At 39.8% G+C, this 13,100-nt stretch overlaps 1 protein-coding gene and 1 long non-coding RNA gene across 2 annotated transcripts in view; one reads left to right on the top strand and one right to left on the bottom strand.

Annotated features, from left to right (window-relative positions):
• Positions 1-3,796, bottom strand: part of LOC311519112 — a 23,316-nt gene extending 19,520 nt beyond the window's left edge. The window contains exon 1 of the long non-coding RNA XR_014711204.1: positions 3,663-3,796. This is a non-coding gene — a long non-coding RNA (uncharacterized lncRNA). The remainder of the gene's footprint in view (positions 1-3,662) is intronic.
• The window catches only part of PLAC8 (placenta associated 8), an 18,469-nt gene extending 5,369 nt beyond the window's left edge, over positions 1-13,100 (top strand). The window contains exons 3-7 of the mRNA XM_084625335.1: positions 497-701; positions 7,981-8,125; positions 9,398-9,522; positions 11,729-11,837; positions 12,944-13,100. Coding sequence (XP_084481461.1) covers positions 8,017-8,125; positions 9,398-9,522; positions 11,729-11,833 — 339 coding nt within the window. The 5' untranslated portion in view covers positions 497-701; positions 7,981-8,016 and the 3' untranslated portion in view covers positions 11,834-11,837; positions 12,944-13,100. The remainder of the gene's footprint in view (positions 1-496; positions 702-7,980; positions 8,126-9,397; positions 9,523-11,728; positions 11,838-12,943) is intronic.

The raw sequence follows: 13,100 nt of genomic DNA, 5'->3' as shown, positions 1-13,100 counted from the left end.
CCATCTACAGACTGTTTGTAGCTGTCTGCCCCAGCCAGGTGGCTGTTGGCTAAAGACTGTTTGTGGCTCTGCCCTGCCCAGAGGGACAGAGCTCCCTGATAGACTGCTAGTTATAGGCTGTTAATTACTGTCTGCCCCAGCCTGGTGGCTGTGGTCTAAAGACTGTCATGCTTCACCCCATCCAGGGGGCTGGAGCTCTCCCCTAAAAGACTGTTATTTGCAGTCTGCCAGTAGTGAGGCAGAGTGGCTTCCCTCCCTACTCGAGAGTGAGGGACCACTACAACCAGCCAATGTGGACTTCAGCAAGTCTGTACTTCATTCCCTGTTCCCACTTCCTGCAAGAAATCCACTAGTGAGCCGCCTACAGTAAAATGTATATTTGCACAATCACTAGTAGGAGAAAAAATGGTTAATTGCCTTTACAGTAATTGTTGTATTTTGAGATGTTGTGTACATAAACATTCCTATGACCTCGCTTTCTTCTCTACTTTGGAAGTGTCGTCATCTTCCTGGTGCAAAGGAAATGAGAGGGAGTCGGAGCAGCCCTGCCCTTTATGCCCTCAGCTACAAGGACAAAGACATGGCAGGTGCATGCCCCGCCCTGTCAAAATTCTCCTACTCAAGTGCACTGGGCGCATAGACACCTGCAGTGGAATATATGTGTCCACAATACATCCTGAAGAACAGCAGTTACTGGAGAGGTAAGTAACTGTTGTTTTTGTTGGTTTGTTTCCTGAACTCTTCAGGGTAGCTATGTCAGTTATGACACTAGGTAACACAGATAAATAATTTGTATAAAATACAGAAAAAGGTATTAATTCTGTTCTAAAGGACACATAGCAAGGCTGTGCATGCAAGACTTGCAAGAGCTCTCTCATATACACACACAGTCACACACGTATTACATATTACGTACATATGTATCCATCCCCTTCCTTCTCCTCCTTCCCAGAACAATTAAGCATACATTCAAACCAAATTGTATACTGTTTAAAAGACAAACCATCCAGAACATACATTCAGACTAGTTTTATATTATTTTGTAGATAAATCACCCACACAAACACATTCATATCTGTTTTTCAGTATTAAATTATGTAAAACACAAATGCGTGCACACACAGCCTAACCTAAAGGAAATCTAATGGGGTAATGGATAATACACACAAGCAGGAGACAAAATGCAAGCCTAGTTTAAAACATTCTATATAAAAGAATCTTTAACATTTTACATCTGTTTCAACAAACAATGTCCTTTTTGTTCAAGTAAAACTGTAAGGTTTCAGCATTTAAGGTATAGATGGAATGTAATTTATTAAAATGATTAAACTTGGCTTTAACAAATAAAATTAAAACAGCAATGAAGTAGTAAGGGAACCTGTATTTTTAGTATTTGGGAGGCAGTAGATACAAAAAAAATGTTCTTAAGACTCAATATATCTAATGTGCTTTAGTGGTAAATATTTTGCATTAACAACTATTTTTTGCCCATTGAATGAATAGAAAAAAGAAATTAAAAATAATCCAACACATTTACACACACAAATCCACACAGAGTAACCCAGAGTAACTTTTAAAGGAAACATGAAAAAACAAAAAGAAAAGGAGTACTTGTGGCACCTTAGAGACGAACCAATTTATTTGAGCATAAGCTTTCGTGAGCTACAGCTCACTTCATCGGATTCATTTTTGCGAATACAGATTAACACAGCTGCTACTCTGAAACATGAAAAAACAAGACAATGCAGATTAGAGATTTGGTCTGGATTTGAGAGGAATCTTTGGTAGTTGTCTGTTTAGCATGGGTAAACAGACAACTCTCCCAAACCTGAGGCAACATATTCCTCTGATGCCCCTTTGTTTTTCCAACTGTCTACTCAGTTTCTCAGAGGGGTGAGGTGTCAGAAATTATAAGTAAGTAACACCTACAAAGGCATCAGGAGGATTTAGCATACGTACCAGAGCCAAATGGTGAGATGGGTCATTTCTGACTAAGATGAAAAACCTTGTAATAGAACAAAAATGCTTCTCTTTATATGCTCAGTGGTATTTTAGAGAAGTACGTCAAAAGCAACAACTGTTGTTTCGTAGTAACCTAAGGCATAAGTTGGCCCCTAAAAGAACAGCAGTAATTAAACACGAAACCTACAAGAATGGTAAGGTGCAAGCCAATGTCAGCATTGTATAGCTACTCCAGTCCAAAACTGCAAGCCCAGACATTTTTTTCAATGGCTAAAAATGTCATGTGAGAATCAAAATGCATCAACATCCTTACATTTGTAGCAATAGTTTATAGAGTGGTCTGCAAAATAATTATTTTTTCCATTTTATTTATCATCCAATTGAAGAGGTCCCAGAGAATTAATTTTTCTGCAGTTTATATAAAACTTTACAGTGTATAGTGCCTTTAAAACTGTAACATCTAACACCCCCCCACCCCCAAAAATTTTTTAATATTGTCTTAACCAAAGAGGTCTTCTGAATAAAAATTGCTGGACAATGTTTCAAAGAGCTATTGTTATCCCAACTTTAAAAAAAAAAAGAAAAGAAAAAAGGTTAGCGTATTTTTAGAGCTTTGTCTAAATAAATCGCCCAGCATGCAAAAAACACGAATCAAGAAAAACTTCTCTAAATGCAATTTACAAAGATAGGCCAAAACTGTGTAGTAGGCTCATCATCTGAAGATTTTAAAGAAAGTTTCAGATACGAGAGTGCAATATAAAACCCCTCATTTACAGAGACATTTTACAAAAAAAAAAAAAATTTAACAGAGAAGCCATAGCTTTGTAGCTTCATGTAGAGAGCGAAGCTGTTGGGCCCAGCACTGTTATCTGAAGAGGGATGAACTCTTACATCCACTCCATATACCCCTCCCCTCTTTTCCTGAGTTGTTTTTCTAAAACTGCCATCTTCTCCACATCCTACTGATGAACAGACCGCTTTTAATCAAAGATCCAGTGACATAAGAAAGGACATCTGTCAAGGTTCCTCCCCCACTCTGAACTCTAAGGTACAGATGTGGGGACCTGCATGAAAAACCTCCTAAGCTTATCTTTACCAGCTTAGGTCAAAACTTCCCCAAGGTACAAAATATTCCACCCGTCGTCCTTGGATTGGCCGCTACCACCACCAAACTAATACTGGTTACTGGGGAAGAGCTGTTTGGACGCGTCTTTCCCCCCAGAATACTTCCCAAAACCTTGCACCCCACTTCCTGGACAAGGTTTGGTAAAAAGCCTCACCAATTTGCCTAGGTGACTACAGACCCAGACCCTTGGATCTTAAGAACAATGAACAATCCTCCCAACACTTGCACCCCCCCTTTCCTGGGAAATGTTGGATAAAAAGCCTCACCAATTTGCATAGGTGACCACAGACCCAAACCCTTGGATCTGAGAACAATGAAAAAGCATTCAGTTTTCTTACAAGAAGACTTTTAATAAAAATAGAAGTAAATAGAAATAAAGAAATCCCCCCTGTAAAATCAGGATGGTAGATATCTTACAGGGTAATTAGATTCAAAACATAGAGAACCCCTCTAGGCAAAACCTTAAGTTACAAAAAAGATACACAGACAGAAATAGTTATTCTAATCAGCACAATTCTTTTCTCAGCCATTTAAAGAAATCATAATCTAACACATACCTAGCTAGATTACTTACTAAAAGTTCTAAGACTCCATTCCTGGTCTATCCCCGGCAGAAAAACCACAGCATATAGACAGCCACACAGACCCTTTGTTTCTCTCCCTCCTCCCAGCTTTTGAAAGTATCTTATCTCCTCATTGGTCATTTTGGTCAGGTGTCAGCGAGGTTACCTTTAGCTTCTTAACCCTTTACAGGTGAGAGGAGCTTTCCCCTGGCCAGGAGGGATTTCAAAGGGATTTACCCTTCCCTTTATATTTATGACAACATCAAACAAGGTTTTAAAAAATAAACTGTCATAAACTTTTCAACGTTTAACGTGAAAAAAAAGGGCATAGAAATAAGAGAGCTGGCCTGAATTTTAGTGAAAACTTTGACAACTGATAAATCTTAATTTTAGTGAAACAGCTTTGTGTCCATTCTTTGTGAGCTCTCATGCTTTCGCATGGCCGAGAGTTTGTCAAACAAACCCTCCACAGTTTTATGAAGCATTATTTCCCCCCATTGGTTTGCCTAACTTTCTAATAATTTTTCAGGAGGGCCTCAGAAAGAGTAAGTAACTAACATTAACAGAAGCATTAGGAGGATTACATACTTGGTGATGTTCTGTAGCGGTACCTGCAAAGCAACAACCACATTGTTTGTTTGTTTGTTTCTTTTACCATCACATGGATGGGGCCCTGAAGAATTAATTTTCCTCTCCTTGTATAACACTTTTACACACGCTGTAACCATAGATACTTTACGGTGGTCAATAATACAAGGCAATAGATGACAGACCTGACAAACTGCGGAAAACAGTGGCCCACCACCCGTATACCTAAAGTACTCCTGAGCCACAGACCTCCCCCATTTTCAACAAATTTCCTCTTACATCGGCCCCTCTTCCACTTCAACTATGCCTTTTAATTTTTTAAGATTAAAATTTCATCCTTGGTGTTGCATAACAGATTTATTTCGTATTTGATGTACATCATTTTATGATGGAAAAACAGCTGACAGTTCTTTAAAAATATGGTAAAAGATATCCTGTACTCAAATTGCTTGATTACAAGTAACCAATGACGGCAGTCTTGGAAAGCCGCATGATCAGTTTAGATTGCCAATTTGTGTAGCGCATGGAATATATACAAGTGACTTGGCTGAAGTTCAACCAGGAAAAGGGAACGCTTTCTCTCTTCAAGACTGCTCTGCAACTGGTATGTGCATATTTCTTTGAGTTTGGCAAAGCTCAGTATATTAAAACTTTCAAGAGCTATCAGCTACTTAGATGGCTATTTCTGGGAAGGGAAGTTAGTAAAAAATGAGAATGTTTTGTTTTCTGCTCAACAAACCAATTAAGGCAAAATGAAATATGCTGTAAATCCTAATAACAGGTATTTGGCAAAATTATGCACCCAGGGTGGGTAGCAGAAAGTAATTTTTGTTTGTTTTTTTGCCTGCCACCGTTCAGACTGTATGAATGCATCAAAGTCGATATTTCTCAGACAGTTGGAGGCTGATTTTACGGAAAAATGAACTTTGCTACAGTTTAAATTTGACTACCTATATTTCAAAATGACCAGTGGAGACAAAATACATCTTACTAATGGTATTGGGGTTGTGAAACATTTTTCAGAAAGATTCAAGGTTCTTTCTATCCTATGTGCTTTGATATTATTATCCATGTTTTAAGAGAAGCCATATGTCGCTTGCTGTTTTCAGCATGCTCTATCCTCCTTCACCTATTTTCTGCCCTCTTGAAAGATGCAATGATCTCTTCACCCGCAATCTTGTTCGGTCACCGAGATGTGTAAAGTACGAGTAATGGCAGAGTGCCAACTTTGCAATACCTCTTAGTGAAGAGAGGAGAAGGCATGTGAATGGACCTGTAGCTTAAGTGACATGGAAACTGTATATGGGGCAGTATATGCATCTTGTAAGAGTCAGCATAATGAAGGCCTGATTTTATGTTTATGGTGTGTGTTTGATACTTTTATTATTTTCTACCCATGCAGTCACGTTAACACCAGTTAATATGTGAACAATAGGTCAGAATTTTGCCCACAGTGTTTTCACTGGAAGTGGTCTGTCATGTTTCTGATCTGCAAGAAGGAAGCAATGTTATTAAAATCATAGTCAGACTGGAGGCCTTTTGTTCTTCAAAGACCTATTGTTCAATTATCAGGAAGAAAGTGAGGTTTTATTTTTACAGCTTGATAACTATTTATTTTAGAAACAAGAAACACACAGGCTTGCTTTTAACTGTTAGCACTTGCAGATTAGTGAGGCAATCAGTAATGAGTTTCTGTTGACATTTCAATGTCCCCAATACCTGTGAATCATACAACATATAAAAAGATGATTGGCTAAATGAGGGTTTCACAGTCATATATCTGCTGCTTACCGAAAATGGATCTTGAACACAATTTATCGCCCTGTTCTCATATCACATCTTTTATTGTGGTATAATTAAGATACTTCTCTAATTAAACATTACGGAAATAAGATAGCCCTTTACTGAAGGAAATTTCACCTAGTGCGTAGGACACCAGATGCTGATGTAGGTTCAAACACCAGGAATCATGTTACCAAGGGGCAAGGGGTGTTGCCAAGCAAATTACAGTTGTGCAAGTAAGGGCAAAGTCCTGTCTTTGGAGAACTAAGAGTGCTGCCACATGTGGAACAAGGAAAAAATGAAAACAGAATAATATAAATGTACCTTCATCCCAATCCTGTTGTTATTTAATATATTTGTATCACATCAGTACCAGGATCCTCAGGGTACATCTACACTGGAATTCTGTGAGCAGATGTGATCACCCTGTCTCAAAAAAGATATATTGGAATTGGAACAGGTTCAGAAAAGGGCAACAAAAATGATTAGGGGTATGGAATAGCTTCCATATGAAGAGAGATTAATAAGACTGGGACTTTTCAGCTTGGAAAAGAGATGACTAAGGGGGGATATGATGGAGGTCTATAAAATCATGACTGGTGTGGAGAAAGTAAATAAGGAAGTGTTACTTACGCCTTCTCATAGCACAAGAACTTGGGGGTCACCAAATGAAATTAATAGGCAGCAGGTTTAAAACAAACAAAAGGAAGCATTTCTTCACCGCAACGCACAGTCAACCTGTAGAATTCTTTGCCAGAGGATGTTGTGAAGGCCAAGACTAACAGAGTTAAAAAAAAGAACTAGATAAATTCATGGCTATTAGCCAGGATTGGCAGGAATGGTGTCCCTAGCCTCTGTTTGCCAGAAGCTGGGAATGGGCAACAGGAGAAGGACCACGTGATGATTACCTGTTCTGTTCATTCCTTCTGGGGCGCCTGGCATTGGCCACTGTTGGAGGACAGAATACTGGGCTAGACAGACCTTTGGTCTGACCCCATATGTCCATTCTTATGTGCTTCTCTCCCCTGTTGCGGAGTGAAAAATTCAGAAAATAACAAGGGAAAGTGAGTGAGTGACTGTACAGGGGAAACAGTAAAACTGGCTGCAGTTAGATGTACAAAGTAAACAAATTGAGAAATCAGAAAAATGTTTTCTTTAATCTTTCACTGATAATCATCTTAGATGTTACATATAACAATAGTAGCTGAAACATTTTCAGACTTCAGTGATTTTTTTTTAAGTTGATGGGTGCCTTTGACAGCTATATTTTCAATATGTACTAATGTACACTGTTGTTTCAAAATGTCTGAAAGCTGTTTGTTGGTGCCAGAGTAATTCCTGATTTTAGTCAGACCACCACTGAACTCAAAAGAAGTTTGCCTGAGTAAATGACATCTCAGAATTTTGTTGGCTGCAGCAGGAAAATCCTGGTTCTTGGAGCTAATCTGCCTCTTTGCGAACAGCAGGAAGAGCGAGAGTTCCATTTCTGCAATAACCTCCATAGTATTTGTGTTGTGATGGTCTCGGATCACACGGAACGGATGACCAGAGTAGGCCAGGACTCACATGGGTGATGACCAGGGAACCGTTAGGTGTTGCTGGAAGATACGTTGGCCATTAGTTAGTGGCACCCTTTCCTTTGAATCAGGAATGAACTATGCCCCAATGTGATGTTAGGGAGAGATGGGCTTTTTGGATGAAAATGTACACCTAGTCATAATCTGGACAGAAGAAACTGGGCCAAATTAATTCGTGGTCTATCTCTGTCGACAACAATTTGGCCAGTTATCCAGTGGATAGCATTGCTTCCAATGAAGTGAGAAACATGCCATTTCACAAAGAGATGTGGGTAACATTCCTCTAATTACATCACCACAATGACATTAGACACCCTATTTGTGACACAGCTAGTCCCTAACAGACTATTTCAAACCGTTCCTTTTATTGTTTTCCTTTCAGAAATTAAACTTCTGAACTCATCTTGTGAAACTAAAAATGAATTCTCAACCTGTCATCTTTGTACAGCCCCAATTTTCTGTGGCTACTGCACAAAGTAATGTCTGGCAGACCGGGTTGATGGATTGCTGCAGTGACTGTGGAGTCTGTAAGTGGATAGTCAAATATTGTATTTTTGTTTGGGTTTGAGGTGTCTTGATGTTTGGCTTAATATTATATCTCCAGTCTTTTAGTGGGTTTGACTTTAAATTGGGAGAATCCAATTTGTCTGTTTTATATTTATTTATAGGAGTGGCTTGTAGTTGGATTTCCCATATCCACTCTGAGAGCCAGTGACTAGGTGGCTACATCACCCACTCACACACAAAGCAAGGTGTTGCTAAGTGTAGAAGGCTGGAATGTCAGTGCCTGGGTAAGGTTGCTCAGTGCTTCTGTCCTGGGAGAGCCATACTCGCAGTGCAGCCTGCTAATTCAGCAGGCCACGATGTTACTCAAAAAGAAAGACCACGGGCTTGGTTTGGGGACAAAGGCACTCGGCCAGGTTTATTGCCGTCTGGTCACAATACTAGCATCCCATAGCAGCTACAGATACATTAACACAAGTGCCCCGTGGCAAGGAGCAGCTCAGTCAGCAGTGGGAATTTCTGCCGTCCCCTGCCATTTATAGACTGGGACAAACAACTGGGATAAACAACTTACATTCCAGCCTACGTGTTTCATGACCTCTGTTGGTTACTTCCCCTCGTTCCTGATATCTTGGGCAAAACATCCCTATTCGTTATCTCGTACTCGATTGGGATGTATCTGTAGTAGCTGGAATATATTTATGTAAATATCTAGCGCCTAGTGCACTAGCAACAACTTTGCCAAGTTCATGTACTGGTCAGTGAACTCGTAAGCATCTGCACTAATACGTGGTCACAGACCAAAAAAGGAGTGTGTTTACAGCCGGATAACTGACATGGGTTAGCTATCTTGCTGTGAAATCCCAGCGGAGGCAAAGTGCTCATATAGCTTTTAGCAATGTAGCTATGCAAGTGCGACCCTATCTCCCGCACCTGCGGATCACCTCGCTTAGTAACACCATGGTAAAAACTATAATGCCTCGCCTCCACTGAGACAGCTGAAACATGTGTGTTATCCCACTGTAAACACACACTATTTTTGGCAGTGAAGAAATGGCCTTAAGTCATTATGGGGGGCAAGCTGCCATTCATATGACATCACTATTCCTTCAAAAGTCTTTCAAAGATCTTGGCCTCCTTCGCACTAGCTCTGGCCCATTGGCACATCCCTAACTTTCTCCTTCCGATTTTGTAGCCATTTCTACATCTCTCCTAAAAGTGGTGGTGAAAGTTAACTGTCTGCATGAATGAAGGGGAGAACATTGAGTGAGCCTCATTTGTTTGTCTTTATCCAGGCCTATGTGGAGCATTCTGCTTCTATTGTCTTGGATGTCAAGTAGCAAGTGACATGAATGAATGCTGCTGTTGTGGCGGAAGCGTTGCCATGAGGACTCTCTACCGGACAAGATACGGAATCCCTGTTAGTTACTATTTAATAATATTTTGTTTTGCTCATGCTCAAAGAACAGCCCTTAAAGCAACATGTCATTGATCTAAGCAGATCAGTTGGCTACATTTTCATTAGCCAGCTTCCACCCAGTGTGATTCCTCCCCATCTGAACACGGCTGCTAGGAGTCTTCCCTTATGATTTGAGGGCACTGTGGTCTAGAAATTAGCGGAGGATTGGTCATTTGAAGACTTCGGTTCTACTTGCAACTGCCACCGACTCACTGTGTAACCTTGCACAAGTCCCTTAGCTCTTCTTCCTTTGTTCTCCCCATCTGTAAAATAGATCATTCCTTTGGTACTGTTGTAAAGCACTTTGAGATAATTTCATGAAAAGTAGAAGTGCAATTATCCGTTATTAATTGATGCCCCTTTAAAGCAGAGATTTGCTACGCACCTGAGATAGAGAACCCCCTCTGATGAGGCATTGGTTACATTTAAATATCCATCTAAATTAAATGTATATTGGATAATTTCTAATGCAGACATTGTACATAATACTAACCTGATAATCAACCGCCATTTAGACCAAACTACTGATCTAAATCTTGGCTCTTACTCCTTCAGCATGAATCTCTTCACCAAGGGTTCTCCTGATGAGCTGAAAAGGTGTTGCAGAATGTAGACAGAATTCTAAATGTGTGGTTCAATCAACAAGGCGGTTGTGTATGTGTTTTTTCAAGCTACAATATTGTAGTTTCTGGAGTTAACTCCTTCTGTGCCAAAGCACAAATAACAGAAAAGCCTAAGAAATGAAAAAACAAGATTAGATAACATATGAAAATTAAATGAATAGATCACACTGAATTGGGATGTGTTACGAACACAAGAGAGGAATAATATGAAGGGACTGAGGAAGGTTAGAACTATAGCCATGAAATTATAAAACGAGATTCAGCCTAATGTCCCCAGGGGGGAAAAAATTGCAAACGTGTACATGTTCTGTGGGTGGAAAGACATGGAAAGGCATGTCACTGAAATGCTTCAGGGTGATACTGGTCACGAAATTACACGTATGATTACACATTCAATAGAGCAGTAATAACACAAAGCCAAGGAGGTTTAGGAGAGCTATGAAGAAATATTATAAGCTAATTAAAAAAACAAACAAACCTCAGCTTCTATTTAGGCGCTTAAATGAATTGTCCAGATTTTCTAAAGGGCTCAACAGTATCTTCAAAATCTGGCCGCTTCACTTTGGAGCCTAAATATAGGAGCTAAGATCTTTTAAAAATTTGGAGCTATGTCAGAGCAGGAAGGCAAAAGTTTCTCTATCTAGAACATATTTTTCCCTGCTGGATCTTCAATGCAGGATGCAGGTAGGAAGGAAATTTGGAAGGAATTGGAAGGAAATTTGGAGCATGGAGGCATTGACCGTTAAGGAAAATTCAGAGCTAAATATGTATAGTTTTTGACAGTTAATAATAGTGGGGACTAAAACTGCAAAGATCTGAAAGGAATATAGCAGTGTGTTAAGGAGTGGCGCGAGGACTAGCAAAAGGATGAAGTTAAGGAAGAGTTTGGCTGAATATCAGACAATACATCCCAGCCCTAAATGCAAATCAACTGGACACCAGACTCCCAGTTTACCGGTTGAAAAATCCCACTACTGGAAACATTTAAAAATGGAAACTGGCCAGAATCCCAGAGGTTACTCTATAAGGAACAATCCTGCACAGGTAGGGAGGTGGGCTGACTTGATCTAGCGGAGCTTCCAGTCTAATCTCAGTCTGGTTTCCATCTGCTAAAGCCTGGTTGTTATTGGGTAAACCCCACCCATTAGATAACTCTGCTTCCTAATTAACTTCTTTGGTGCCTAAAACAGCCCTTTTAAGAGGTAACCTGCTACCAGCACCCAGTCTCTCTGCCTCCTACAGAAGGCAACTGGGAACATTTTTCTTTTTTTTGCTCGCTGCAGTAAAAAGCAGGGCTATGGATAACCAAGTAGGGTTTGGTATCTTTTAGTTTCTATGAATTTAGGCCAAATAGTACTTTAGTAACAAGAAAAGGAAAGGATGTTTAAAATGTATTTTCCCCATAATGGCCCTGTCATCCCACTCAAAGGCAGCACAGAAAGCCCATATGCTAGTCTGACTTTAAGTCCAATGTGTGTAAGTCAACAAAAAGTTAGATGTACTTCTTAAAGTTACAGTCTTTAATATTTTTTCTGTTTCAACAGGGATCCATCTGCTCTGATTTCTGCACTATCCTGTGGTGTCCTGTGTGTGCTCTTTGTCAAATAAAGAGAGATATTAACAGAAGGAAGGAAATAGGGATATTCTAGTAAGGTTTGTAAGTGTTTGATAAATCAAGAGGCTTCTCTGATGCAATGTTTCAATTAGTTCTAGGACAAATGGTAGTGGTGACGGAAAAGTTAGTGTAGAACCAAAATGATATGCAATCAGTGAACAGATTTCTATCCAATATAGAGCGGAGTCCTGCTCAACCCGCCCTTTCTGTATCTAAATGAAGTCTTCTTGGGCCCCAGCTAGCCATCTATAATATGGCTTTATCTAAGCAGCATATAAGCCTTTTACTTGACTCTGTATTAAGAGGAGCCACAGTAAGAAGTGGAGTGAGAGTTACCAAGCCAATTTAAAAGGAAATGTATAATCATTTACAATGGGCAAAGTGCCTGGCTGGGAATGCAAGACCGCAGGCAGCAAGAACCATCTATTACTGGGGTAGAGCCTTGTTAGTACACCACAGGTGGCAGGCATTCAACACTAGGTGGCACTTGCAATTCTGTAGTGGAATTCCACACAGGAATGCAAAACAAACAGAATATGTCAAACACAAATCAGAAGAGGTGGGTGTGTGCTACAGGGGACCAACATGGCTCAACCGTTGAGTGGACTGTGGCAGGAAGCTAGTTTCCCTTCCAAGAATTAGGCAGCTAGACCTGCTTTAGCAGTGCCCTTGCATTGCAATAGGTGGGGGTGAATAGCCATTCCTTCATCTTCACTGTGTAGTCTCACAGCTGTAAAAGGGATTTGTTTGCTAGGACTTTACTGACTTGTTCAGGATTAGGCTTTTGATGTATCTTTGTGGGATATTACCATGTAGCAGAACTTTACATGATTGCGATTCTTGTGTTTGCACAAAGCTAAATAGTGTCGATTATGGAGAAAGTATAGTTCCTGGGTGGCATTTTCAAAAGCACCCAGTGCTGACCTAAATCTTTTTTCCATTAATACTCAGAGTCAAATCCTGTCCTCATACCACTCCATGTTCCTTGATTTGAGACAGATTCATTAAAATACACAGCTATGCACTATATATAAGCAATAATGAGTCTTATATTGCGTAAGTAAATTTCAAGGCAGTGTATTAACAAAACTAATGGTATTATTAATCTCAGCCATGAATGTAACTCTTTTCTCCCCTATTTTAGATGTTCCTGTATTCATTGGTTGTGAGTCCTATAATTTCCATAAGCAAGTCTTCTCATTTCCTGCTGTACTTACTGTTCAAGAAAGTGCTGTATGCATTTTAATTTGATTGTTGGAAAGCACTACTTATCTGAAATAAAGTAAAGTAACAACCTCAAA

Source organism: Lepidochelys olivacea (genome assembly GCF_965140295.1).
Source record: "Lepidochelys olivacea isolate rLepOli2 genome assembly, chromosome: 4".
Classification (NCBI taxonomy): Eukaryota; Metazoa; Chordata; order Testudines; family Cheloniidae; genus Lepidochelys; species Lepidochelys olivacea.
Note: the sequence above shows the minus strand (reverse complement) of the source record. Positions and strands in the feature narration are given on the sequence as shown.